General features: G+C 32.2%; 4 protein-coding genes across 6 annotated transcripts; 2 read left to right on the plus strand and 2 right to left on the minus strand.

Moving 5' to 3' along the window:
• Positions 1-1,699: 1,699 nt before the first annotated feature.
• Positions 1,700-6,166, minus strand: LOC108346057 (CMP-sialic acid transporter 1). 3 transcript variants are annotated; one of them, XM_017584997.2, is made up of 9 exons: positions 6,012-6,166; positions 5,798-5,881; positions 5,480-5,694; positions 5,305-5,383; positions 4,201-4,370; positions 3,422-3,608; positions 3,120-3,197; positions 2,801-2,975; positions 1,700-2,120 (listed from the first exon to the last, which is right to left on the minus strand). In XM_017584997.2, exons 1-8 carry the CDS (start codon positions 6,060-6,062, stop codon positions 2,832-2,834), a joined length of 1,008 nt encoding a protein of 335 aa, XP_017440486.1. In that variant the 5' UTR covers positions 6,063-6,166; the 3' UTR covers positions 1,700-2,120; positions 2,801-2,831. The 3 variants fall into 3 exon arrangements, with proteins under 3 accessions (XP_017440486.1, XP_017440485.1, XP_052735351.1); XM_017584996.2 differs by having other exon boundaries at positions 1,700-2,144; XM_052879391.1 differs by having other exon boundaries at positions 1,700-2,144; positions 5,798-5,894; positions 6,012-6,146.
• Positions 6,167-10,506: 4,340 nt separating this feature from the next.
• Positions 10,507-11,828, plus strand: LOC128197452 (uncharacterized). Its single transcript, XM_052879402.1, has 2 exons — positions 10,507-11,075; positions 11,492-11,828. Exons 1-2 carry the CDS (start codon positions 10,741-10,743, stop codon positions 11,508-11,510), a joined length of 354 nt encoding a protein of 117 aa, XP_052735362.1. The 5' UTR covers positions 10,507-10,740; the 3' UTR covers positions 11,511-11,828.
• Positions 11,829-12,440: 612 nt separating this feature from the next.
• Positions 12,441-17,683, minus strand: LOC108346051 (mitochondrial adenine nucleotide transporter ADNT1). The gene is made up of 8 exons (XM_017584985.2): positions 17,354-17,683; positions 16,573-16,621; positions 16,257-16,420; positions 16,016-16,053; positions 15,399-15,511; positions 15,099-15,212; positions 13,584-13,928; positions 12,441-12,875 (listed from the first exon to the last, which is right to left on the minus strand). Exons 1-8 carry the CDS (start codon positions 17,482-17,484, stop codon positions 12,792-12,794), a joined length of 1,038 nt encoding a protein of 345 aa, XP_017440474.1. The 5' UTR covers positions 17,485-17,683; the 3' UTR covers positions 12,441-12,791.
• Positions 17,684-22,997: 5,314 nt separating this feature from the next.
• On the plus strand, positions 22,998-27,384 carry LOC108346002 (jasmonoyl--L-amino acid synthetase JAR4). Its single transcript, XM_017584904.2, has 5 exons — positions 22,998-23,217; positions 24,156-24,455; positions 24,553-24,654; positions 24,980-25,791; positions 26,745-27,384. Exons 2-5 carry the CDS (start codon positions 24,163-24,165, stop codon positions 27,281-27,283), a joined length of 1,746 nt encoding a protein of 581 aa, XP_017440393.1. The 5' UTR covers positions 22,998-23,217; positions 24,156-24,162; the 3' UTR covers positions 27,284-27,384.
• Positions 27,385-27,674: the final 290 nt, after the last annotated feature.

The raw sequence follows: 27,674 nt of genomic DNA on the forward strand, positions 1-27,674 counted from the left end.
TTTTTTCTTTTCGGACAAGTTAAAAAATGGGATGCAATCTTTTGTAAGCTTTTCAATTGTTACCAAGTTCTAATTACTAATGTTTTCTCACATAGCTATAAGATTGTTGACCATTTCTCCTATTAATAAACAACTCTAAGCAAATGTATGTAATTTAGTCTACTAAATTGTTACATTTTATAGACACGTATTCTAGCTAGTAAATACGTAAAATCCGTGTATTTAAAATAGGTTATACTTGTATATAAAGAGGGCAAAGAGCTTAGTTGGGCAAACATTAAAATGGTTTTTGTTGATAAAAAGAAGTAGAAACATAGAAACATAAATACTGAAAAATTAGAAAGAGATAAATCCCCTCTTTGTTTCCTCCATTAAAACGTTTTTTTTTATGAAAAGAAGATGAAACATAAATACTCCAAGCTTAAAAAAGAGATAAACCTCTACTTGTTCGCATGATAGGAAGGCATAGATCTATTATTAAGTGAGAAAATCAAGAAAAGATAATGATATTATCTTTTTTTATAACTTGTAAAGAAATCGGAGAGAAAATATATAAAAGATTATGTAGATGGTATAATGGTTTATGTTTACTAAAACTTTGATTTATTAATAATTATATTTTCTAAATAAATAAAATTAATTCATTAAATTTTAATATTAAGTAAAATAATTTCTTATAGTATATTATTATTATTTTAGAATATAATTTTTTAATACATTAAATATTTGTAATAAATTTTTAAATTTTAATTTAATTTTCAAAAGGATACTTTTATATAAATTATTTAAAAAAATATATTTTATAAATTATTTTCTAAATATATTAATATACCATTAAAATTATTTATACAATTACATCAATCAAATTAACAATAAACTTTTCACTCATTCTCTACTCACTTTCTCTCAATCCAAATAATATCACTTTTCACTCACTTTACTTATTTTCTTTCATTTTTCACCCCTTAATCTAAAGAAAGCCAGAGAGTAACTACAGCTTATATATAATAGAAAACTAAACTTTGAATAATCTTAAATAATAATAAAAAGTTTAGACCCACTTGAGAACCAAGAAAATATAATGGTGCAAAAGGAAAAAGTAGAATAAAGATTCTCACTATCCATTTTTAATTATTCCCTTATCATAAGTACAGCAATGACATGTGTTTTTGACAAAGCCAAACCACATGCTCACTATGCACTGATGCCCAGATATGCCTACATCGTTCAATCCACATCTTTTGCCTTTCTTGCATCCCCTCTCTACCATCCTACATTTACATTATTCTTGGATTCCTATGTTTTATAATTTGCCCAACTATTAATATTGAATGATAAAAAATAGACCGCTCCTTCAAGATTATTCAATATTCAATAATACATTATTACAGCTGAATTGAAAGGGAAAAAACACCGATCTCACCTTCACCATATCAAACAAATGCCACTGGATGCTGAATGTTCATGATTTTTTTTTAACTCATCTTCCTTTTTTATGATTCATAGAATGTTGATGTGATTAACCTCACTTCAACTCAATGACCATTTTTGGCAAATAGTTGTAGCCCAAAAGATACAAACTTCAGTTTGGTAGACACAATCACTGCTTGAAGGGAAGTATAATGCATTTCCCCCTAATCAATGTGCTTTCTCTATGCTCGTTTAAGAAAAAAGAGGACATTCGTCATGAGCATCAAACTGCAAAAGAATTCTATTTAAATTCATTGATGGAGAAGAATTCTATAGCGAATATAGCAATCCGGTAGAATGATGGACTACAATGTTGGTTTCACTTCATGTGACTTTGTGTCAATGGATAACAACACCCCTATCACTCACTAACAGCTAGAGAAGTTAGACTTACTAAAAGCCAATAGCAAAATTACATTTCCGTCTAAACCAAATTCTGCTCACTTTCATTCAACTCTCTTTTCCTTCAACATCCTTCTAATATACTTAAACACAGGCAACACAAGGGATTTCCGAATTTGTTATATAGAGTTTAAGTCACACCACCGAATATGCCTATGCTCTACAAAGTCACTGAATCAATGCAGCGTGGAATAATATTCAGCATTCTGCTGCTCTACTATTGACTTTTATAGGCCTTATAGGAATACCTGGGAAAGAACAAATTAAATTACCTGCAGAACCAATAAGAAAATACTGAAAACCAAAATTACAATCGTTTGCCTACAAGTGAAACAATGGCCATAAAAAAGTTATAACAAGGATATCAGATCAATGAAGCCAAGCATAATTTAAAAAAACTAGTGGCCATATATTTCGAATACCATAACTTGAAAGTAGAATTAGCGCAAAGGGACTTGTGATTGACTTTCAATCTAGAAGAAGCTCAATACTGCTATATTTAAATTGCTTGCAGTATAGTATCGCATACCCGTTCAAATTGATACTCCATTCATATAGATCAGCACACATATAAACAACACAACATTAAATCCAAGGATATAATGAGACGTTTGTGCAGTTACACTAACATATAAAAAAAACACTTACAAGGGTGACTCAATGCATGACGCTACCAACATTTTTGAGATTTGGGAAGGGTTAACCATACACTACCTTAACCTCATGAACAGGAGGCAATTTGTGGCTTTCCACAAACCCAGGACCAGCATGACACGAGGAAGAAAGCAAGAAAGCCTTGTTTAATATCAAATAAATATTTTCTTAATGCCACACGTTATGCAGCACTTTTAGATGTTGTATGAGAATATTTTATATTATGCATTTAAAAAATAAAACAAAACACAAAATTAAAATAAATTTCATTTACCAAAACATTGTATTTAGACGTCAATACAACATCATGAATGTGGTCTTCGATCAACAGAAACTTCAACGAGCTTCTCTTCCTCTGGTTTAACAGTTAATGGCATATCCAAGAGCATGTTTGGTGGGGCAAAATACATGTGTAGAGACATCATACAAATGATAATGCCCAAGAAAAGCTGCAAAGAGGAAAGAATAAAACAAAAAATAATAACCACTTATAGCCTTAGAACATATAATACAGGTATCCGCAAAATTATGTGCAACAAATTGATTTGACTTAAGAGTTATGCTGGGGAGAGAGAGAGTGGAAGATAATTTACCTGCAATGTAGGTTTGAAGTTGAAGAGAAATAGCGAAAGTATCATTGTTAGCAGCATTGCCATCGATGTGGAATAGACCTAAAGAAAGCATCAACAACTAATAATTAGGAGAGAATATAAATAAACAAATATCAATTGTGATGGTATACTTTACTAATTTCAGTGTTAAAATTATTTCCCTTGTAGGACAAATATTATTCTTTGGAGGTAAACCTAGCATCAAGCTCTATGGTAAAGTAGATTATGTAACAAACACAAGAGAAAAGGATGCTGGCAGGAGGCAGGTTGGTCCAAGGATATACCTTCACAATATTATCAGCGTGTTTCATTAACCAAGAAACCAAAAGTCCAGTAGACCCTAAATTCAATACCACCATCCAGGTCGTGATAGTGTATCCATTAAAAATACGTTGCCACCACGGCCCATTTTCAAATCCACCTCTGAAATCATCCACAATTAGTCTTGCCATATTGAAAAGTGTGCCAAACCTGTAAAAAAATTCACTTCATGCGTATTCCTCCAAGTAAATGTAAAAAAGTATTTGACAATGACAACTAGTCATTCCCAGAGTGCCATAGCAACGAACTCAAGAAGCCCTTCTTGACACCTCTACCAAGTTTACAGACATATTAATTTCTCTTTAACAAAGAACAGTGCACAAATAAAAATTCTCTGAATTAAAAAAGACATCCCAAAAAAAATTGCTTAAAAAAGGTACGACGTGTTTATTTTACCAAACATTCCAATAATAGTGGAGATACAAATCTGTTAAACATATAATACCGCTAAGCCCAAAAGCAAGCAGAAAAACCACAAAAATGTCAAGTTCAAAGAGTTAGGAATTAGGAATCTACATTGAATGAACTGCATGAACTCAACAGTTATATATGCTCTGCTCGTTCTTGGAAAGTGAAAACAAAGCACTCATTTCTTGGTACATAAAGTAACCACATAAATTTAAAAGGCTAGGGGAGGAGAAATGGAGAAAAAGTTTTTTCTAAAATAAATAGTTTTAGAGATCAAAAACACATGTGCCTATACATTCGTAGACATTTGACAAATTCAAGAAAAAATACCTACGTGTACAACTGCATATTCTGCCAGTATAAGCTGTCATTGTTTTTCTTCATCAAGAATTCAGTATAAATTCCAGCTAATGCTGAGAGACAAGCAGATAGAACTCCAAACATGTATCCCTGAATTGGTGCTGAGAAAAGGGATTCACAGGAAGTCTCTCCACAGCCCCTAACCTAAAACAGCAAACCGTAGTGGTCATTCTAAATAAAATTTATGTCACAAGACTAATTTACCTAATACATAAACCATTGAACATGAAAGCAAAAATACAGAACAGAACAAAGATGTATTTATGCTTCAATTTGTATAATTTTACATGCTATCTATTTACATCTCTTAGGTCTTGTACTCGTGGACATTTCAAGGGAAATTTCTGCTACTATCATGCAACGGAACCAAATCATCTGTTCCATTTGTGATTTGTCAGCCACTTTGTCTCTGTTTTGTTTTGTTTTTATTTAGGAAAAGTGCTTGTCCTCCCTAAAAGGCACTTCACTCATGACCAATGAGACACTCGGTCCAATCCCCGTCAAAATAATACAGATGCCGTGTATATTAATAGATGCTTTCTGATACCATGTACAAATGTCAGCAGAGGAAGCCAAAGCCTGTTGAATTTATTTGAAACCTTCTAAATCCAAGAATGTACTACTCAAACTTTAACATTTGAAGCTATCAGGATCTTAACAGGCTACAATTATCACAGAATAAATCACGTTTAGCATGTAATGACTTAATATCATGTCATGAATGCAGTTTTATAAATCAGAAATTTAAGGAAAAATAAATATTGTTAGAAGGAGGAAAGGATGAGGTAGAAGTAGTGCACGTGAGCCATCTTCCAAAAAGAAACAACAAATTTTCTGGATGAAAATGGCCTTATGAGTGTCACATAAGTAAATGACCGATAAAATATATCCAGCCGTATTCCAGCACAGCTACCCTAGCCTGTACAAACGTCGGGACTAGATATCCATCTAACTCCTCAACATTGAATTTCCAGTTCATAATCCATATCAAACAATGGATAAATCATAGTACATAACTTCTAATAAAAATAAATATAAAGGCACAAAACCAAATTTGTGGGACTCAAGTCTTTGGCACCTGACTAGTGGTTGTCCCGACAGCCAACAGCACAATAGCCATCCACTGCAAGTTAGAAAGCCTCCTACCCAAAAACATCCTTGAAAGAAACAAAATGAAAATTTAAAAACTTCAGACACTAATTGAGAAATCAAAAACACTGTTCTGAAATATGAACCGTGAAAAGAGAAGGCACCTGAATAGCAACCCAGTGGTAACAATCTTCAAATTTCCCATTATCTGATAGGTAGAAGTGTCCACATAAGTGAGTGTAGCAAACTGCACATTGTTGTGGATCAGATATATAACTGAGGGAATAGGGAATAGAGCCACCGTTTTCCACTCCGTTGTCATCTTTGGCAGAGGAGACTTTTTGCATTCCCTCCACAGTAACAAACTTGACACCGCAAGCTGAGTGTGATAACAAAGATGAAATCATAAACCGATGTCATGCAGCACAAAAACTCGGTTCCTACCGAATAAAAATTGACGCATTAAGTGTTTTTCCATTTACCTTGAAAATCTCAGCAAGAAATGGGACCGTAGCGTAATCATACTTGTACTCTCCGTTACTTTGCGAGAGGGTTGTGAGTATTCCCTACCACGTGAAACTTATCGAAATCAAATTAACATTAACTACTTCAAGTGTGCGTAAATGGACGATGGAAATGGGTGAAATTAGGGTTTGAATGTGAGGATTTGGGAGAATGGAAGAGAGTGAGACTTACCTGAGAACTAGTGAGAACGGTGAGGAGCGCAGCGACGAAGTACCACTGCATCTTCTAACACTTCCGCAGATCCACGCACACACAGAGACTCAAGAAACACGCACCCAAACGCACCGTTTAGTGCCAATTTTCTTTCATTTGCTATGAAGGGCTTTGGCGCGGGTCCTCGTTATTTAATACCAAAATATTATTATGTGAATCAAAAAAGAATAATGTCTTTTAAATTCAACAACCTCAGTCGAAGCCTTTGGATGGTGTGAAAAAGAGAGAGAACAAAGAGAAAAAATAAAAATTAATGACAAATTTGTTTAGGAAAAATAATGAACTAAAAGATTATAAAATGCGGGTTTGATTAAAAAGACGAAATAAAAAAGAGAAAAGTGAAATTTTGTCATAAATAACTTTTATGTCTCAAATTCAACAAATGGAATAACAATAATCAAATTAAAATGAATTAAATTAAAGTAATCAAACTATAATTCATACATAACTGATTACAAATAATGTGTAATAATATAGGTACATTACAATCAAAATACCATCTTATTGTGTTCAAAAGATATACTATGTGAATCACTAGAACAAACACTTCTTCTACAACTCTAACAAAAAGAGTTAGAATGATATAATATACATATTTTTAAATTAAATATTATTAAAGTATATAACTTATATAAAAATTATTAAAGAAACATTGTTTAGAATATATATATATATATATATATATATATATATATATATATATATATATATATATATATATATATATATATATATACACACACTGTAAGACCTATAGAAAAATAAAAGTAATTTTATGTATGTTGTGGTTTTGAATAATTAATTATGGTGTGCATTAGTATGTAAAAAGTGTGAAAAATAATAATAATAAATAAATAAATTTTGTGGTTAGTGTAATTAGTTTCAAACATATTTTGCATATGTAAGATAAAGACTATTGTTTGTATATTTTTTTTTTACCATTTTGTTTAGCTTGGTTTTTCTTGTATTAATTATTTGAATTTGATGCAATTTGTGCTGGCCATCTTTGGTTAAAAGGAGGGACATAATTATAAATTAATAATAAAAAAAATTAATACTAATATGGAAAATAAGAAGACAATATTGAAGCATGGAGTTGATGTTTTGTTTCCCGTAAAACATGGGTGCATGTTTTGGTAAAGGGGACCCATCCCTTTCATTTGTTTTTTTTTTTTTCTTTCCATTGTATTACTGCAAGCATCTTCCAAGAGACTTCATTCTCTTGATATAAGCTTGTTAAGGCCATACGAGAGGAGGAGAAGAGAAGAGGGATTTAAGTTAGAATTTTCTTTGAATTTGAGAGTGAAAACAAGCAAAGGTCTAGGAGTATCAAGAGTGAAGAATTTCTTGCAAGGAGAAGAGGTAGGGGAGCTAATCCTTTCTTGTTATGATCATGAACATGAGTATGAATGTGTTAAAATTTTGGTAATGGTAGTTATCTATTGACTTGTGTAAATTTGGTTTTCATGATTATAATTTCTTATTTTCGAGTTACTGTGGTGAAAAATTTCTATTAATTGTTTTCACCGTTGGATTTAGCTAAACTTTTAATATGTGAATCCTAAGACCTATTACTAAACTTTGACCGTTCGGATTTGAAAATAGAAGTTTGTACTTGGAGAAATAAATCCTGCAAGTTTGAGTAAATTAGTTACTCCTGTAGTTCTGTTACTAAGTTGTCTCGGTAAAAATATAGATTTTGACCTATTTGACCGTTGGATCAACCTCAAAATTTGATATATGATCACTAAGACATATTAATACAATTTGACCGATCGGATTTGTAATTGAAGGTCTATATTTAGAGAAAGAAATTTCGAAAGTTTGAATTATTTGATGAGCACTGCCATTCTGTTCTTAAGTTATAATGGTAAATATTTTATATATATTCCATTTACCGTTAGATTGAGCCCAAACTTTAGTATGAAGTTCATAAGACATATTAGGTGATCTTGGCCGTTCAGATTTGGAATTAGATGTCTGTGCTTAGAGGAATTCATTCCGCATTTTGAGTTTAACCGAGAACCACTTAAATTTCTGTCTCTGAGTTACCTCGGTAAAACCTCCATATCTACTTAGTTAGCCGTTGGATTACCCTGAAATTTTAATATGTTGTTTCTAAAAGATAGTGTCATACTTTGACCGTTCAGATTTTAAATCGGAGATACAGATTTATAGATATTAGTTTCGTATCTTCTCAGGGATCTCAATACTGGTTAATTTATGTTTTTGGATCATTTATACATAAATTATGATTTCCGGCTCATTAACCGTTGGATTGGACTGAAAATTTTACCATATGATTTAAACATATTGTTTGTTAGTCTGATTGGTTCAGATTTTAATTATTGTTATGAGTGAAGAGTAATCTTTCCACGAAATAGTAAATTTACTTGTATTGGATAAATTCTTGAATAATTATATTCTTAAATTGGATGTATAGTTGTATTTTGAAAATTTGAAGATAAGTAATATAATATATTCTATATTAGAATATAAAATTATATTGAATATTATTGAGTTGGTAATAATTATTTGAGTTAAATCATGAATTGTAAATAAGTTTATGGTAAAATTTGATGGGTAGTATAAGAATTATTGTCATAATTGTAAATTCGAAATTTATTTATTTTCCTACGACTTTGGTAAGTCAGGAGGGAAGATGTTTGAAGTCGGATGCTACTTTGGTAAGTAGGTGAGATAATGAGAGATTAATTTGGCATAAATCGTACTACTTTGGTAAGTAGGTGAGATAATGAGAGATTAATTTGGCATAAATCGTACTACTACTTTGGTAAGTAGGTGGAATATTACCTTGTTGTGCTACTTTGGTAAGTAGACAATATTACCTTATTGTGCTACTTTGGTAAGTAGACAATATAATCTTATTGTACTACTTTGGTAAGTAGACAATATCATCTTATTGTACTACTTTGGTAAGTAGACGATATCACCTTATTGTGCTACTTTGGTAAGTAGACAATATCACCTTGTTGTACTACTTTGGTAAGTAGATCACCTCGTTAGATTACTTTGGTAAGTAGTCAGTATCACATGGTTATACTACTTTGGTAAGTAGACGGAAGATTGTTGATTGCCTTGCTTTGGTAAGTAGGCAGGTTAATAATATGTTGCATTGACTCTAATAATGTATTGATAGTTCTGACTTGAGAAATATTATATAGTATCAATATAATAGTCTGTTCTTGAGTATGTTCGAAATGCATGTATTGGATTGATTGCCACACTTGTGATATTAGTAAGATTGTGGATAATGTATATTTCTTGATTTGGTTAGCTCACCCTACTGTTTGTGTTTGTGTATGTGAATGCAATGATCGTATAATGTGTGGTATTATACATGAGCAGAAACTATTTCAGATGAATTAGCAGATGGTTCTGGACTTGCTTAGAAGATGAGAGATCTGTGGAAAAAAGGAGACATGGGGAATTTCTAAAATAAATCTATGTTTGAATTTCCGAACTGTGTGAAATTTTAAATTTCAGAAGTTTATGAACTGTGTGGTTCAGAAGACTTGTGTTGTAATAAAGAAGTAATATTGTGTTGGTGTTGAAAAAAAAATTATATATGTATTTTATGGAACATAAATTGTAACGCCTAATTCGGGGTGTTACATATACTACTCATTTAATTACATTTTTAGTTTTTTTTTCATCTAAACTACATGATTTTTATCTGACAAATATTTTGTAAATTAAATAAGTCTCATCATTTTTAAAATTAAGCATAAGTGGTCGTTTTTTTTGTCAGTTTTATCTCTCCATGTAAATTCCTCGAATTCTTGTTTCATATTCAACATTTCCATATTTACAATAGATTTGAAACATAGAGTAATTTAAAATTTAAGAAACATGAAACTCGGTAGAATGCTGATAAAAAAAATGAAGGATTTAATTTTATAGAATGTGAAGAAGAAAAATCAGTCTTTTCTTCTTTTTTACTTCATGAAAAAATATAATATTTTAGTTATAGTAATCCAAGTAAGAAAATTAAAACAATCTAATTGATTTAACCTGTAAAAATAAATAAAATAACAATATTTTAAAAAATTGCTTAATTTAAAAATAAAGAAACTTAATCAACTAACAAAACATAAACGTTCAGGCAATCTAAATAAATAATAATAATAATAATAATAGGAAGCTAAATAATTTTTTATTTATTTGTTTGTACTTGGTATTGTTATTTCTAATAGTAATTTCTTTATATTCATCCTTATACCAAGTATACTTAATTAACCCTACCTGACGAAAGAGACAACATTTAGGGTAATCTTGTGAGAAATTGAAGCAGAAATTTCGGTGGCTGTAATAAGAAATCGAAGAAGCAATTTAACAAACCCACAAATAGTTGAGCCATGGTTACAATGTAATAGATTTTCTATATATTGCATGCACCAATTATGGGAGACAATCAAAATAACCTCACATTTTCAAATAGAAACACAAAATTGGAAACATGGAATCGAGAATCGAACGTGTTCAAACTTTAGCTCAACTCAAATTAGGTCGAGGGCTTTTGTACACATCCTTATGATCTATTTATGTATATATACTCTCACAGAAACAAGTTCCAGGCATGCACACAAGCACATGTACGAATCAACAGATGCAGAGAGTTTAAAATCTTGGTTTGATTTGAAGAACCAAATTTATTAGAGAGAATATGGCAGAACCAGAGAAAGAAAAAAAGAGCGAGATCGATACGCTGGAAGAGTGTGAAGAGGAAGAAAATGCTGTTGTTGGTGCATTGAGTGATTCACACATGCCAAATACATCTCTAGCTGAGCTGAACATGTTGCTTGTGTTGCTCTCGTTATTCTACTTCTCAAGCGATGAGTGTATAGAACACGAGGAGAGTAAAGAGAAGATAAAGGATGAGGTTACTGTAATTAGAAAATGCACATCACGATTGCAAAGAAAGAAACGAGGGAGACACGACCCTAAGCTTGGGAGAAAACCAATTTCAGCTAGATTTCAAACTACAGTAAAAGACTCCAGGTAATTGAGCTTCCACACGTTATGTTATATCATTTATTACACATTAAGTTTTTCTAGCTTTGTTGTATGAATTGTTGCATGAGTTATCTTTCTCTTTTCAAAACATGATACAAACTTAGAGCTTGAGACTCTGCATTTTTTAGTGGTACTGATTGATTTTCTCCTGTTTGGGAGAAAGAATCTGAATTAAAATACAGAAGATTCTCTAAGATTAGGAAAAGATGGAGTATAATTTGGATTTTGGCACCTGAATTCATCCTGCTTGTTTTTCTGAAACCAAACAAGTGGAAGAAAAACAATTCATAACTCTTTTTTTCATTTTATAGTTTTGTTTCCAAAAAAAACGTATAGCCTAAAAATCTGAGTGATTATTATTGTACAAAGTCATTGACATCAGAGATTGTTCTTGTGTTCAGGCATGGAAGAAAAATGTGAAGTAAAATTTTTCTGTTGTGGAGGAATACACATATCAACATATGTAGAGCTTATGGCAAGATTTTGGAAATGGGTTTTGTTTGCATCAAGGTACATATGAATACCATTTTAGAAGCTGTAGATAATTGAAGTAAGAATGATGGTGGACTACACCAGTTAACATTCTTGACGCAATTCATGTATATACTATATGAAACAGTGTTAGTTGGGATTTGAATACCGATCGGTAGGGATGTTTAAAACCCAACCTAATTTAAAATTGAAGAAATGTTTAGGATTGAAAATTAAATATATTAATACATGAATTGCTTAGATTGAATTGGGTTGTTATTACAATTTTATAGTCCGTGTTTAGTTTATTTAAATTGGCTGTATTAGATAAACTTATTATGAAGGTATAATCATTTGTTTTCACGGAGTTTTCTTAAAATATGCGATTCTTTTCCTTCTTAAAGAGTCTCTCAAACATGGGCTAAATACTGTTTTAAAATGATATTTTACTTGAATGGTACTTAGCAGCAGTCCATCAATGTTGTTTAGATATCCATATTTTGATAAATGTCCAAGATTTCCAACTACATGGCATGTTTACTTGAATGGCTAAGTACTATATAGTTGGGGGAAAGACTTGTCATTGACTATCATTCAGCCCTTTATCATATTCTGATAAGATCTAGGAATCAGAGAAAAATGTTCAGATATTGACCGGTTTGTTAAGATTGTATGGATATATTTCATTAGGGGCTTGTAGCCACATATATTTCCAATTGTAGACCCACCTTTTATCCAATAATTCTATATATAAAAATAATTTACTATTCATAAGGATAATGACTATAATTAGTCGAGTCAATTTTCAGCAATTGTCTTTTTAACTTATCCCGTCAAATCGATTGTAATAAAATAAAAGGTAACACGTACAACTTCAGATTATTTTGAAAACATAAAGCAAAATTGCAGGACTATTGGTTGCGTTACAGTGATGCTAGTAACTTACAAACAGTGATAAAAAAATTCTAAGGCATGGAGATAAGCCTGTGCATTGTTTTTCCTACAACATTTATTGCAATAGAAGATGAATATCAAGCTAAGAGCTACATCATGTTCATAGAGAAAAACAAATAGGATACAAAGGGAAATAATTTATGCACACTAACTAAAGTGCTTCCTATCTCAATGAAGAGATGTAAACCAAGAAACTAACCCTAAGTTATCATCTCTGAGCATCCCCTTGTCTACAAGAAAACAACAAGCAGTCAAATATCAGATGTCTGACAATCTTCAGTCTGATATTCTGATCTCCACACCTAAAATGTCCTTCACCACCTCATATGTTACAAACGCGATTGCTATGGATGGGACCACCTGCGAGAAATCAAGATTCAAGAGAGATTAAGATTGCTCATATCTTCAGTTAATTGCTTTAAATGGAGGTTGCTATGCAAAGTGCACTGATTTGAGCGATTCCACGCTAATTGTAAATGACTTTTAAGCAAATTCTAACATGAAACCAAAATCTTATAACCAATTCATAAATTAATGAAACAACGTTTTCACTAATAAAGTTTAAAAGATTGTTTTTGACTTGGATTGAGAAAAAGTGGGACAACGTTAATAACATTAAAAGCCTTAGATAGTATGTTTTTATTGGTAGTTGATCATGCACTTCATCAAGCTGAGCTCAAGCTGATCTGGATTAGTATATAATTTAAGTTCAAAATGTGAAATGTTTGACTCAGACTACAGACACTTGAGTCCTACAAATAACTAATGAAGAACAGACTTTGTTCTAATCAGGTAGAAGCTTGTGAAGTTCACAGTTTTAATCAGGGAAGTAACACCAACAGAGTATGATATAGGAATGGCACACAGAAAACATTCGGATGACATATATTAATGTATGAACAAACTTGTTTTAAGTGCTTCAAAGATATAGTACATTAATAATACCTTGGTCGAGAGAAGAAAGGAAAACCTTACTCAACGGATGCATTGCATATATTTACGCACATATGTTTTACCCACATTTTTTCAGGACGTAACATAATTTATGAATACTGGAGGAAGTCTGACCTTTACAGAATTCGGCACCAGACCCTTGTATAATGCACCAAATCCTTCATACCGAACAGTTTTCCTAAAAGCATCAATCATGCCACTGTATTCAAGCGGAACCTTTCCTCGTCCATCACCAGCTATGACAGAAGCAGCGTGGTTCCAACCCACCATCTGCATTCTTCGTCGAATGACATCAAGAGGGTAAGCAACGGTTTGTCCCATAGTTCCAGCTGCAGCACCACAAGCCAGGCGAGTTGTCACACTCAGCTCGGAATCTTGAACTATACCAAATGGATTGGATTTAACTAACCAATCTTTCAAAGACTCATAAACAGCAAAGTTGAGACCCACATAAGGAATCTGAAAAACAGGAACAAATTAAAAGTAAGATTAAGCCAATAAATCCGGTGACAGAACCAAACCGGAGCTTTCATTCAAATTTAAAAGCAAACTTTAGTTAGTTAACTATCATTACAAAGCACACAGAATATTTTATAAGATTAACTTTTCACATTTCTATAAACTTTCAGGATGTTAGAAATGAGAGAAGAGGTAGCAAACTAGTACAACTGGTATGTTAGTTAATAGTTAGTTTGAGGGAGGGAGTTAGTGATATAAATAAATAAGAGGACTGACAAGAGGGGAATTCATTTTGTCAGCTATTATTTGTAAATTAAGATTTTGCTCTTTATCAAGGCAGACATCTGTTCATCTTTTGTGGATGGAACGGTTAGAGGGAGAGATTTATCTCCTTTGTTCTATTCATTTTCATTCTATCAATTATTTTTGCCCAACAACTCTTTTCTGGTTTTGCAACAAAAATTGAAAACTTATGCTGAAGCATGATTTAGATTTTAACGTGTTGTGCACCTATCTATTTTCCACCTAGAACCTACCATAACCAGGTAAAAACTTGTCACCATAACACCCCTCGCCCCCCAATAGTTGTACTAATTATTAGAACTTACAATCGATTGAGTCAGAGCATTGAGCAGTGGAAAGCCTTTTATGTAAATAAATTGTTCTTGGAAATATTTTAACCAGTAGAAGAACAATTATTAGAAAATATAGTTAAATAGTGAAGTCCAAATCATTAAAACCAAACATGTCAATGTTAAATGCTGCTTTATGATCAATCCTACACCCTGATGTTGATCCTATGGTCTGCACAAAGTACTGACTAGATGCTATCTAATTACAGATAATAACCAGGAATAACTCACTAAAGACATTAGTCACACATCCTTACCAACATACCCCACATCTATAAGTGGCGCCAAAAAGTAATGGTATTAAATTGTCCCCTAAGAAGGAGGTAGACATTGACAAGAACTCAACAAAATCAAGTCAGTGTTTCCTAGGTTCTCTCCCCCAACTGCAGTCTGCAGGTCCTGATTGTTACTGTCAAATGTAATATGAATTTCCAGAGGGCCAATAGTATAAGAATATCATTAGAATTCTTTATAATAGAATTTGTTATTACGACCAATCATCAACTTCCTATAAAGAAATTCCAGAAAAATTGCTTACAACTCCAATGACTGAAGGAAGCCATCCCTTATACAAAGCACGTGGACCTTCTTCCCTGAGCACAGTTGACAGAGCATGAAACATTCCTCTGTATTGGTAAGGGGACTTCTCTGTCTGCAAATACAAGGAAAAGAAAAATTAATGGTGTATTAAGAAAACAAAAAACATTAAGACACTTTGATAAAAACCTTTTTTCCACTTGTAGCTATAACAAGTATCTTAATTTTATGCGTTTCCAGCTACCTTTCTGACCAAAAGCAAGTAAAACAGGGAATAGGTAAAAAGCAAAAAAGAAAGTACCTGTACAGTTATTCTGCCTCGAACCATGTCCATCGGGTAAGTTGCAGACATGGCAATTATTCCCGCACAAGCTCCAGCCCCAAGACGTAAAACAGGAGTCAGCTGAGCATCCTCTGCAGAAGTACAAGGAAAATAATATTTAGAAAAACGGGTTTAACTATTGAGAAATTTCTTTAGGCCTACTTGTTTCCCTTTGATTGTTTTTAGAAATATTTTTCAAAAGGAAATTATTGAAGTCAACCTAGTGGGTATTAAGGTTAGCTTATTCTGAGTTCAAAACAATTGATGATCAAAATTTTACTAGAATTTTAAAAAAAGGACCAAAATTAGATAGAGTTCCTTTACACACTTGTAGCGTTGCTCTCCAATATAAAATAGTAATGTTTATACCCAAGTATGAAATATTTAAAAAAGAGGATGAAGTGGTCCAAAATTAATATACATGCTATGCTCTACGGGAGAACAGAACCTAAAGAAGTGATTAAGTTTTATCCTTTCAAAAAAGTGATTTCCACTCAAAATTATGAAAGCCAAAATAGGCTACTGAACCAGTACTCCTCCTCCCTGGACAATAATACACATACACGAGAAGGAGAAAATAGTAAACATGGACATACCGTTTCCAGTTTGCTTCTGATACAGTTGTAGTATAGCCCTACCAGAAAAGGGACATTCAGTAAAGAAGAGGAGAAAGTGTTACGTATGAAATGCATAGATATAAAAATTGAAACTTCTTTGCGTAGGAGTGAGAGACCCTCAGCTTAAAGAACATTGTTTTGAAAGCAAAATTAAAAAAGGATTTCAAAATTATCAGCATAAAAGTGTAGTACATGATCGTATATCTAAAGGAAAACTTACTTGGAAGCTTGTTCATAACTGAAGAACTTCACGGCAGAATTCGGGACAATTCGAGCGCAATTAGTCCCATTCCCTTTGAACAGCCCACGAAAACCTTCAGTTCTCCATATATATTTCAGACCTTGAATCGTTCCATTGTATTTTATATTGTGTGGATTCTGAACCTGTTAGTAGCAAAGGTACATCACATCACACGTATGATATTGATTCATCCCGGCACCAACAAACATAGTTGCTTGTCAGATGCACTATTTTTATAACAAGAATAAACAATAGCTAAAATCACATTTCGAAGTAAACAACTAAATTGATTAACCTGTAGCAAAATCTTCAACCTTTCCAGTGGAGCAACTGCTGTTCGTGATCTACAGAGATAGAAAAAAGGTTTCAAGTCAAAAGGCTGAACATAATGCAAAAAGGATGTTGAAATTATATCAAAGAGACATCCAAAAAAGTCAGATTATGTTGATATAAGTATGAAACTACACCCGATAGACTCCAAACTTAAGCAGACTCTCATATTGGACTGGAACACACTACATTCATTCCAACAAGGAAACAGATTTTAATGCAAATCGGAGTTAGTATATTTTAACAAGTTGTCTCACAAAAAATTAGTTCCATAAAAGAAATTAAGCTTTTTACATGGCCACAAAACTGCAGTTTATCTAATACAATTGAAATAATCCATACTCAGGAAGATGTACAAAAACTTATTTTTGCCATTTCCCAGGTGAACAGTAAAGCTTTAATTTTTACTAGATCATATCATATTCCATTAAATAAAAAAGTAAAGAAAAAAAAAACAAAGAAAGAGATTTCGCCAAACAGGAAAACAAGTGCTTCATTGCTCCTGAGACAGCGAATAATCAAAGTTTAGTTATTAATACTAATATAGCAGGCTTCAATCGAAGCCAGTAGCATCGAAGTTTCCGGAAACAATAACATTTAAAAAAAAACAAAAAAACTATTTCCAAATAGTCAAATTCTCCTGAAATTGATTGAGCATGCAATCAATGCATACATAGACGCACGCAAATGTCGGGGTATGTGTGTTTCCCAAAAGAAGAAAGAAAAGTTAAAGAAATGAAACGCACACTCCTCCGGCGACTCCTCCGGCGACGAGGGACTTGCAGATGGTGGTAAAAGCATAGGAGGGAGTCTTAACACCTTCCCTGGCTAGCTTGGCTTCCTCGGCCAGATTCACGATCTTTGTCTCCGAAGCCATGAAAACCCTGACCTTCTATTTTTTATTTTAAGCGAAAATAAAGTTAACCGTATGAGAAATTCAGATCTCAGGTTCCCAACGCTTACGGCAAAGACATGTTCTGTGACGGTTCAAACAAGAGAGTCAGTGAGAAGAGCCACCAAAACCACAACCAACCTCCCCCTGTGACGGCGTTCGTTTCGATTGTACCATTCATACAATATAATATATATATATATATATATATATATATATATATATATATATATATATATATATATATACGTGGACACAGTCCATTACCCCGTAACATCACTCCATTTTAAATGAAGTCACATTTCTCTATTTTAATGCTTTTTCATAGGTGTTTAAGCAAAAAATAATTACTATACATTTCATTATTTAATTATTTTATAATAATCGCAAAATATTGAATACACATCCTTAGATTACTTCATTAATGTTTTTAGTTCAATTCCAAACTCGGATTTAAAACTAAAAATACCATTTTATTTAAAAAAAAAATTGGAACCGCAGTGAATTATATCTCTTGATTATAAAAATAATAGATTCTCGTCTATTTTAATTTATATGAATAAATTCAATCACAATAACTACAAAAGTGACTTGATTGAACACATATTAGGATAAACCAGGTTTAAAAAATAGGAATGCGGTCTTGGATAGTTAATTCTCGTCTCTTCTATTTTTTTTTTACATAAAAAGGTTGTTTAATATTACCTGTAAATAAAAATAAATACATGTTTTTTATACACACATAAAAAACTACAAAATTATAAAATATACTTTGCCCGTTCTCATTTTTCATTTTCTTTACCTCATTCTATTTGCTTTATCTCATTGCTTAATATAATTTATTTTAAAATATGCGAGAACTAAAATTATTTGAGTATATTATCCGCCACACTTCTTAAAAGTCCAATACCCACCATTAAAAAACTTTTTATTTTTTATTTTATTTTATTTTCTGTTGCTACGTTAGCATCAAGGTCCACTAATGGGTGAAAGTGTTGGCCAAACCATAAGGTGCGAGGGAGATAAAACGACCACGTTTTCGTATTTGTCCTATTGTATTTACTTTTTTATTTTTCTTATTCTCACTCTATTATTTTATTTTCTTTTTTCTTTTTTTTTCAATTACTTGTTTTTTCTCTTCTATGTTTCTTCGATCTCATTCAAACAAATCATTATCTTTTATTCACGAGGCTTTTAAAAAATCAGCAAAACAGGTATATTAAGATGATAAAAAATAGAATTATAAATGTTTAATCTCAACTCCAGATTAACTATGAAACTAATCATATACATGACAATATGATATCTCCTTACAGAAGTACAATGCAAACATTACCCAAGTGCTTACTCTCGTCGAAAATTTGGTTACTTTGAAAAATAAAATCATTGCTAGTATAATATGTAGTGTATCAAAGTTTGTTTTTACTTTAATAATATTAAGTTTACAAAGTGTGATTTAAACAAAAATAAATTGCATTGGTAAGCCTTGTCAATATTAATATATTTTTAAAATAATTTATTACATAGCACATTGAATGTCGTTTGCAAGGGCGTTATGTCGGCCACTAAGAATCAGGTGATGCTTATTAGGTGTTGACTATCGGATATATTATTATTTATTATAATCAAACGTCTCTCTTGATAACCAAATGTCGCCTACTAAGTGTTGACTACTAGAACACACCATATGTGTCGCTTGTCGAGGCCTATGTACTGTCTATTAGAATCAATGGTGAACTACTTTGTCACAAGCCAGTCTGTATTACTGTTTCTACCAATCCACAAGGCAACTTACTTGACTACTTCTATCCAGTCATAAGTCTGTTTGTATTATTGTATCTACTCGACCACGTCGACTTACTTAACTATCACTACCTGACTATAAGTTAATTCGTTTGACTACCTTTCAGACTACCAAAGCTAACAACGTACTACTTTGTAACTTGACTGAATCTGAATCAAACAATTGGCTCATGAAGTAAATGGGCCACCAAGATCACCAAAACCCATATAGATGAGACTCGTAACATTATAATTATCCTATAAATAGTACAATTATCGAAATAAATATTTTTAACTTTCATTATTACAATACTAATTGTCATCTAATGCACTCAACTAACTTGAGTATCAGAGTGTCTTTTATAAACATACCTCTCATTCATTTTGTGGAGGACAAGTACCAAGAAAAAAAAGGAATAACAGTTGATAAAGGAAAAATTAAAAAAATTAATAAAATTAAAATCTTTTTACAGAATATATTCAACTTTGTAAGAATATAAATAAATTTTCAAAAGGTACAAGAAAATAGAATGAATTATAATTTACTAAAGAAAAAAATGCATATAGAAAGCTTAAAAGAAAAAGGGGCAAATGATAAACCTTAACGGGCAAGTACGGGAAACGAAGCCCCATGTCAAATTTTGGGCTTTTTAAACGAGACATATATATTTGGACTCAGTTGCTTCAAATAGCGAATCAAAATGGGCCTTAATATCAATCCAACATGAACATGAAAATAATACTGTCGGTAACTTTATGTCTTAACATGAAAAAAAGTCTCAATATACTTTATGTCTTAACATGAAAAAAAAGTCTCAATATCTTTATCAATATGAAAAGTCGAATATTCAATGAAACTGTAATAAACATTATATTTTAATGAATTTAATTTTAATCAGAATGTGTTGATCTCCAAATATATGATATTGTGAATTTATCCATACTCATCATTCAACAATGCTAAACTTATATGATAACATATTTAAAAAATATAATGAATAATATAAGAAAAAAAATAACAGTAATAGGGTGAAGGTTTAACTTTCTAAACCTATTGTTCCAATATTTTTAAACTGTATACAAAAGATGACAATCCATTAAGTTTAGTATCTAGGAATCAAAATAAGTAATAACATTTTCAGAAAAATATCAAGCAAAAAAATATATAAAATCTTATAAGTTTGTTAAAACAATATAGATGGAGATTAAATTGATGAATTGAAAAGGGAAAAAATTGCAAGAGTAGGGTTCTTCATTGGACAAACGCGTCATGATGAATGAGCAAAGAAGCAGCAACAACCATTGGAAGTGCTTTCTATTATATTCTATTTTCCTTTCACAGTACAGACAAGAATGAACACAGTACACAGCGTTTTTCATGTGATCAAATATGTATGATAAAAAAAGTTTCAATTTATTTAATTCATTTAATAGTCTTACCTTATTAAAATTATCAGTAATTTTTTTTCCATACATCTTAGGAATATAAATAATTGATTTTACTCCTAAAATCACTTCTACAACAAGAACATACTTTCTAAAATGATTGGTCAATGTTCCTGGATAGTAAAAAATCCTATTATTTAGACAATTAATATCATCATTAAATTCTTGTTCACTTGAATGGATTTGAGGGAGAGTGATTAAATGAATTTGAAGTTAAATTTTGTTGTTTATTTAAGTGGATTTTGAAAGTAAGTGAGAGTATATATGAAAGTAAAGTTTGTGAAAATTAGTATAGAATTTCATGGATGTGACAGATTAAAAAAATTTATTTCCAAATCTACTCTCACTTGTTTCCAAAATCTATTCAAATAAACAACAAAAGATTTACTTTCATGGTTATCATGTAACACGTAATCATTAATAATGTATTCAATGACATGTTTTAAGACTTGGAAAAACCTTGTCTTCCAAGAAAGACGTATCATTAGTGTTATTTATGAAGTCCGGTGGACAGTTTTAATAATAATTGATGAAATTGAGTTTTCATTCTATTTTTATCAACAAATCATTTTGTAAATGATTTCCATAGGAATATCCAAATTAAAACTTTCTAATGTTTCAGAGATAAAACAAATCTTTGAAACGTCATTTCTTCTTAAAATTGTACATAATTAAAACCACTTGTGTATTGATTAGAAAACAAAACGATAAAAAATTATTTATCAAACACAATAAATGCTTTAAGCCAAAAATAAAAATAAAAAATATTTTACTTTCTTATATAGAGAAAAAAGAAAGGAGAAAAAAGAAAAGAAAAAAAGAAACAGCATATTATTTATGTTATCTCAAGCTAAATTTACAACACTGTCATTTTATAAAATATAAAACGTGGTGGCCCCGATTTCACATACATTATATAAAAGACCAATTAAACTTATTCACTAGTCAATTTATCAGTATATCATATCCGTGAATTCATAAATTATTGATCGGACCGGTTAACTTAATATACTCATATGATTAACAAATTTATATAATATATACTGTAAATCGAAAAAGTTGTTGTGATAAAGTTTCTAACATGTTAATAATAAATCAATTTTACAACAATGGAAATTATATTTAAAATTTACAATATTATCATGATAAATTACTCAACAACTGAAATAATTTTTAAACCTTCAAAATCGATAACAACACAAATACGTCTGTTACAATAAGTAAATGTTATTCCTTTGAAAAGTGAGATAAATTTAAGTTGAATCGCTGTTTTTCACAAAAATAAATAATTTTACTTGCATTATAGATTAAATTATCAGCTCAAATAAAATAAAACATCAATTATCGAGTCAATTAATTAGACTGTTAATTTTTTTATTAGTATATTGTTTTCCACAACACCATTCTTATATTTTATCATGTTAGACAATTATTCTAATAAGTTAAACAATTTGACTTTTTAATATTTTCTTGTTTAACTTTTTGTGTGTTTTTGAGTAACTTGATTTTATAACAACTATTAGCAGAACAAAGTTGTTATACCTAAGAATTCCAGAGATTCCTTATACTAAATTAGAATTAGACAGGCAAGATAGTAACGTTACAAAAATGGAAAAATAAAAATAAAAAATCAATTCAACATTTTAAATATGTTTTATAACCACTTATTTCGGCAATATTCCTTTAAATATTGGTATCTCTTAAAATTTCTCAAAAATATTAAATTATTTTATTAGCCTCAATTATTTGGAACTAAAAATAAATAGCATTGGAATAAAATTTAGTTAATAACAAAAAGGGATTTGCTCAACATACCTCAAATAAAACATACGACAGTGATCGTCGATGAGTAAATTTCAAGATGGCGGATTGTAGGTTTGAGTCACATCAATCAACAGAAACAAATTTATTTAACCTAAAATAAGTTAGACATTCATTAAAATGGGCGTTTAAAAATGTTTGACTAATATTTTATTTTATTAAAAATCAAGAAAACATGGATAATTTTTTTTCACTAATTTGTAAAAGAAATTCGAAAGAGATAAAAAAAAATGTGGACAGAGAGAAATTAAAGAAAAGGGTTAGTGACAACACACGGTGGAACTTTGTGGCATGGGGCCCACGCTGGAGGTGACATTTATGGGTGCGGCCATGAATCAAATTCTAACAGTTGTAATTCTACAAGAGGTCGAGGTTATTTTGGACATTTAAGGTTTTTGTAGCATTGATTTTTTGACCATGGCCTATATATATTACTGCATCCTCAATTAGATTCTTCATTCCTTCTTTCTTCTTCGGTGCTAACTAAACTCCACTACCCTGCACCAAAGTGCCAAGTCACACAACGCTTTTTCTTTCAAATCTAATTTCCACCAACTTCGCAACACAGCAGACAACACCTTCTTCTCTTCTCTTTCGTTCTCCAACTTGCATTCAACTTACTCAACCCAGCAGATCCAGCACTCCTCAAACACACCGAGATTTTCATAGGTATTCAATTTTTGTTTAACTATGATTTTTTTTTTCTGGGTTCTGTTGCCGGGTCATGTAACTGTAGTACACCCAGATGAATTCATATGGTTTTGTTAGCTGGGTCGATAATTTTCGTTGACTTTTCTTCTTCTTTCATGTTTCCTTTGAATCTTATAGCTCAGAAACAGCAGCTGATTGTTTTTTTTTGCTTTGTTTCTTCTTCTTAGTTGTCATTGCGTTTCCGTTTTTTTTTTTCTTACTTGGTTTTTATTCCAATACCTCATCTTTGATGGGACCACTTTCTGTTCTGGTTCTGCTTTTTTACCCTCGTGGACTAATTCTTGTGTCTTTGACTTCGGTTTTTGCGCAGCTAGTGTAATTTGAAACTTCTTTCTTAGTAACTCTTTTTAACCATTTTTTGTTTTTTCTATTAACTTCTGTTGTTGAAATTTCTTGCTGTTTGCTTCGTATGAATGAATTTTTTGATTTGGTTTTTGAGGATTTCTCATTCGAGAGACTGTTAGATTGTTCTATCCAAAGGCTGAGTTGACCTTTGTGACTGGCGCAACAGTATGCATAGAAAAAGGAAATATAAAGTCTCTCGGAATTTTCATTCTTATTTCTTTCGTTTTCACCGTGTATTCGTCAATTTCTAATTTCTTACAATTTGAAGATTTCCCTTGGTTTTGTTGTTTCTGAGAAGATTCAATGTACGTGTTAAAGAAAAAAAACATACGCAATTAAAAGGAAACATGGATTAGATTTTTGTTTGGCCTTGTCCGACTTTCTACCCATGAATAATATTGTTTGTCCTTTTCCGCGTTACTCCTGTCTGAATTGAGTTTGGCTTTTCGTCCATATCCGATTCAAATGCTGGAGCGAAATTTACAGAGATTATTGCTAAAAGTGAGAACTTAGAACTCAACACTGACCTCTTTTCTGTGTCTTTCTTATAGCGCGAGAATGTTAGAGAAAGTGGAGGAGTTAAATATGGACAAAGTTATAGAAGAATTTGAGTTACTGTCAAAGGACGCGGAAAGGGTTCAGAGGGAAACTCTGAAAAAGATTTTGGAAGATAACGCGTCAGCTGAGTATTTGCAGAGTTTGGGTCTCAATGGAAGAACTGATCCCGAGAGTTTCAAGGCTTGTGTTCCACTGGTTACCCACAAAGAATTGGAACCTTACATATACAGAATTATCGATGGCGATGCTTCTCCTATTCTCACTGGCAAACCCATCACAACCATGTCTTTAAGGTGCATTTTTTTTCTTTCTCTCTGCTTTTTTTAATCTCGGTGGTTGAGTTTGAACTGTAGCGCTTAAGCGACAAGTTTCTAAATGGAATTCTTGCAGCTCTGGCACTACCCAGGGGAAGCCAAAGTATGTACCCTGGAACGATGAATTGTATGAAACCACAATGCAGATATACCAGACCTCTTTTGCCTTTAGAAACAGGTATTTCACCCCACTTCTCACCCCTTTTTAGTGTTTTTCTTAGTTCAATATTTTACGTTATGAACTACTTAAATATAATTTTAAACTACATTTAAATTAGTTGTTATAAAAAGTAAAAAACCTTAGCCATATATGTCAAGCTGAGAGTAAATGATATTGTGAACACTTTTATTAGAACATTCTGATTCTCTTTCTGACGATTAATGATTGGACAATAGTGTTCAAATCTTTAACACTGTTGGCGATTTTAACTGATTTCCCATTTTTGTTTGTCCAAACTGAATTTTGATATATTCTGTCTTCTCACACAATTGCACTCCTGCAGAGAGTTTCCCATAAAAAATGGGAAGGCTTTGAGCTTTATATACGGAAGCAAGCAGTTCAAAACAAAAGGGGGTCTGGCGGCTAGAACTGCTACAAGCAATGTGTTCAGTAATGCTGGTTATAAGTGTGCAATGAGGGCACTGCAATCCCAATGCTGCAGCCCAGACGAAGTGATATTTGGTCCTGATTTTTTCCAATCATTGTATTGCCATCTGTTGTGTGGTCTTATATTCCGGGACGAGGTTCAATTTGTGTCTTCTACATTTGCTCACAGTATTGTCCATGCTTTTAGAACCTTTGAACAAGTGTGGGAAGAGCTGTGTACTGATATCAGAGAAGGGGTTCTCAGCAGCAGGGTCATCGTACCTTCGATTCGAATGGCTATGTCTAAACTGATGAAGCCAAACCCGAAATTAGCCAACTTGATCCACAAAAAATGTACGGGGTTGAGCAACTGGTACGGGTTGATACCAGAGCTTTTTCCCAATGCTAAGTATATTTATGGCATCATGACTGGATCAATGGAGCCTTATTTGAAAAAGTTGAGGCACTATGCAGGGGAGCTGCCTTTGTTGACTGCTGACTATGGATCTTCTGAGGGTTGGATTGCAGCAAATGTGAACCCACAATACCCCCCTGAGTATGCCACCTATGCTGTGCTTCCTCACATCGGTTACTTCGAATTCATTCCTCTCTCAGAGCTTGACAACACCAGGGGTCAACCAGATTTCCTTTGTATTGATCCTCAGCCTGTGAGCCTCACTCAAGTCAAGGTTGGTGAAGAGTATGAAGTTGTTATGACCAATCCAGCAGGTACTGAATTCTTGTTTCATTAATTTTATTTTAGTTCATACAGTTTGAAGAAACATTTTAGTTGTTTGTTCTTCTCAGCTTGAAAAGAAAGTTATAATGTTGCAATACAAAATATATCTTACGTGTGTACCTTTCTGTGGGCGATCTAATAAGTAACTAATGACATCAACCGACAGATTTTTTTTTAATAATGTTAAATTACTATGAGATTTGCGCATGTGGTTCTGTACAGCTCACTGTCCCAGTGCTGCATATGTTGGCTTTGTGCACGATGGGGGGGGGGGGGGGTTTGGTCCTCACTCCAAATATTTGGTTATGTGCATAGCATAAAACGTAAATATTTCTATTATTTTTATGTGATGGGGACTAAGAAAATGAAGTGGGTGCTTTTTATGCTCGGTGACATGATCTTTCATGGGACCAACTTGGAGAAATTTCTTCCCGATGCTTGTAAAGTTACATTATATATATATATATACACCTAATCAGAATAAACTATATGACATGCAGCAATTATATATAATCCTGGAAGTTATACCCAGTCAATTAGTTTTAACAACTATTCTTGGATTTACACGGGCTTATTTCATGGAATTAGATTGTATGATTCGACCTTATCTGGATTGTCTCAGTTAATTTTGGCTGCATGCTTCGTCTTATTTTTTAAAACACAATTAGGAACATGAAAAGGAGTGCTTGTTTTCGACAGTGATAAAACGTAAATATTATTTTATTTGGAAACTTGTTCATATAACCTACGCATATATCACACTCATGATTTCGTGAACCTATTCACAAGTTTATATACATAGATATAGTATAATTCAAAGTAAATGTGCACAGTTTGGAAGAGTAGCATAGAAGCACGGTATTGGAAAAAAAAAACATTTTTCTTTTCCGACAGATATTAACAGCATCAATCTAATCATTTTAACATGTGGAAAAAATTGCAGGATTATACCGGTATAGATTGGGGGATGTGGTGAAGGTTATGGGATTCCACAACTCAACTCCAGAACTGAAGTTTGTTCGGCGTAGCAGTCTTCTGCTAAACATTAATATCGACAAGAACACTGAGAAGGATTTACAGGTAGCTGTGGAAGCAGCTGCAAAGTTGTTAGCGGAAGAAAAATTGGAAGTTGTTGATTACAGCAGCCACGTTGATTTATCCGAAGAACCGGGACACTACGTCATCTTCTGGGAGATCAGTGGGGAAGCAAGTGAAGAACTCCTCCACGAATGCTGTAACTGTTTGGACAAGTCTTTTGTTGATGCAGGCTACATCAGTTCTCGCAAAGTGAACTGCATCGGTGCCCTCGAACTACGAGTTGTTCGGAGAGGAACATTCCAGAAGATTCTGGATCATTACCTAGGACTAGGAACCGCCGTTAGTCAGTATAAGACACCGAGATGTGTCGGTCCTACAAACGCCGTGGTGCTGCAGATCTTTAGTGAAAACGTTGTGAATAACTATCTCAGTACTGCTTTCTAAAACTTGCGTTAGGAATAACAAACTGCAAACAAAGTTGGCTTAGTTTTACCACATTGTGTAACTTTCTAGATGTCTTGAATTTTGGCCATTCTCAATCCTTATCCTTTTTGTCGTTTCTTCCTCTCTCTGTCAACCTCGTTATCTTCCTCGTCATCTCTCCAATATCTGGTCGCTGTCAGACCCAGAAACAGTTACACCTTCTATATAAAATATTATACTCAGAGTCAATAAATATTTGCTTTCTTTCTCTTAAATTTATATATTAAGTCATAAATTAATATAAAGGTGTTAAAAGGTTCGGTCTATATATTCATGTTTTAAAAAATAAATTACCTTGACGGCCACTGCCACAATCATTGATAGATATAACCCATGTCACATGTCGGTAGTA

This window comes from Vigna angularis, chromosome 6, assembly GCF_016808095.1.
Source record: "Vigna angularis cultivar LongXiaoDou No.4 chromosome 6, ASM1680809v1, whole genome shotgun sequence".
In the NCBI taxonomy this organism is placed as follows: Eukaryota; Viridiplantae; Streptophyta; class Magnoliopsida; order Fabales; family Fabaceae; genus Vigna; species Vigna angularis.

Coding starts and splice junctions, on each gene's coding strand:
- LOC128197452 (XM_052879402.1), top strand. CDS start 10,741: ATGGCAGAACCAGAGAAAGAAAAAAAGAGCGAGATCGATACGCTGGAA.
- LOC108346051 (XM_017584985.2), bottom strand. CDS start 17,484: ATGGCTTCGGAGACAAAGATCGTGAATCTGGCCGAGGAAGCCAAGCTA. Junction 16,622..17,353: donor GGAGGAGTCGCCGGAGGAGT/GTGCGTTTCATT, acceptor CTATCTCTGTAG/ATCACGAACAGCAGTTGCTC. Junction 16,421..16,572: donor GGTTGAAGATTTTGCTACAG/GTTAATCAATTT, acceptor TGCTACTAACAG/GTTCAGAATCCACACAATAT.
- LOC108346057 (XM_017584997.2), bottom strand. CDS start 6,062: ATGCAGTGGTACTTCGTCGCTGCGCTCCTCACCGTTCTCACTAGTTCT. Junction 4,371..5,304: donor TCGGGACAACCACTAGTCAG/GTGCCAAAGACT, acceptor TTGCTGTTTTAG/GTTAGGGGCTGTGGAGAGAC. Junction 3,609..4,200: donor CAGAATATGCAGTTGTACAC/GTAGGTATTTTT, acceptor ATTTTTTTACAG/GTTTGGCACACTTTTCAATA.
- LOC108346002 (XM_017584904.2), top strand. CDS start 24,163: ATGTTAGAGAAAGTGGAGGAGTTAAATATGGACAAAGTTATAGAAGAA. Junction 24,456..24,552: donor ATCACAACCATGTCTTTAAG/GTGCATTTTTTT, acceptor GAATTCTTGCAG/CTCTGGCACTACCCAGGGGA. Junction 25,792..26,744: donor TGTTATGACCAATCCAGCAG/GTACTGAATTCT, acceptor AAAAAATTGCAG/GATTATACCGGTATAGATTG.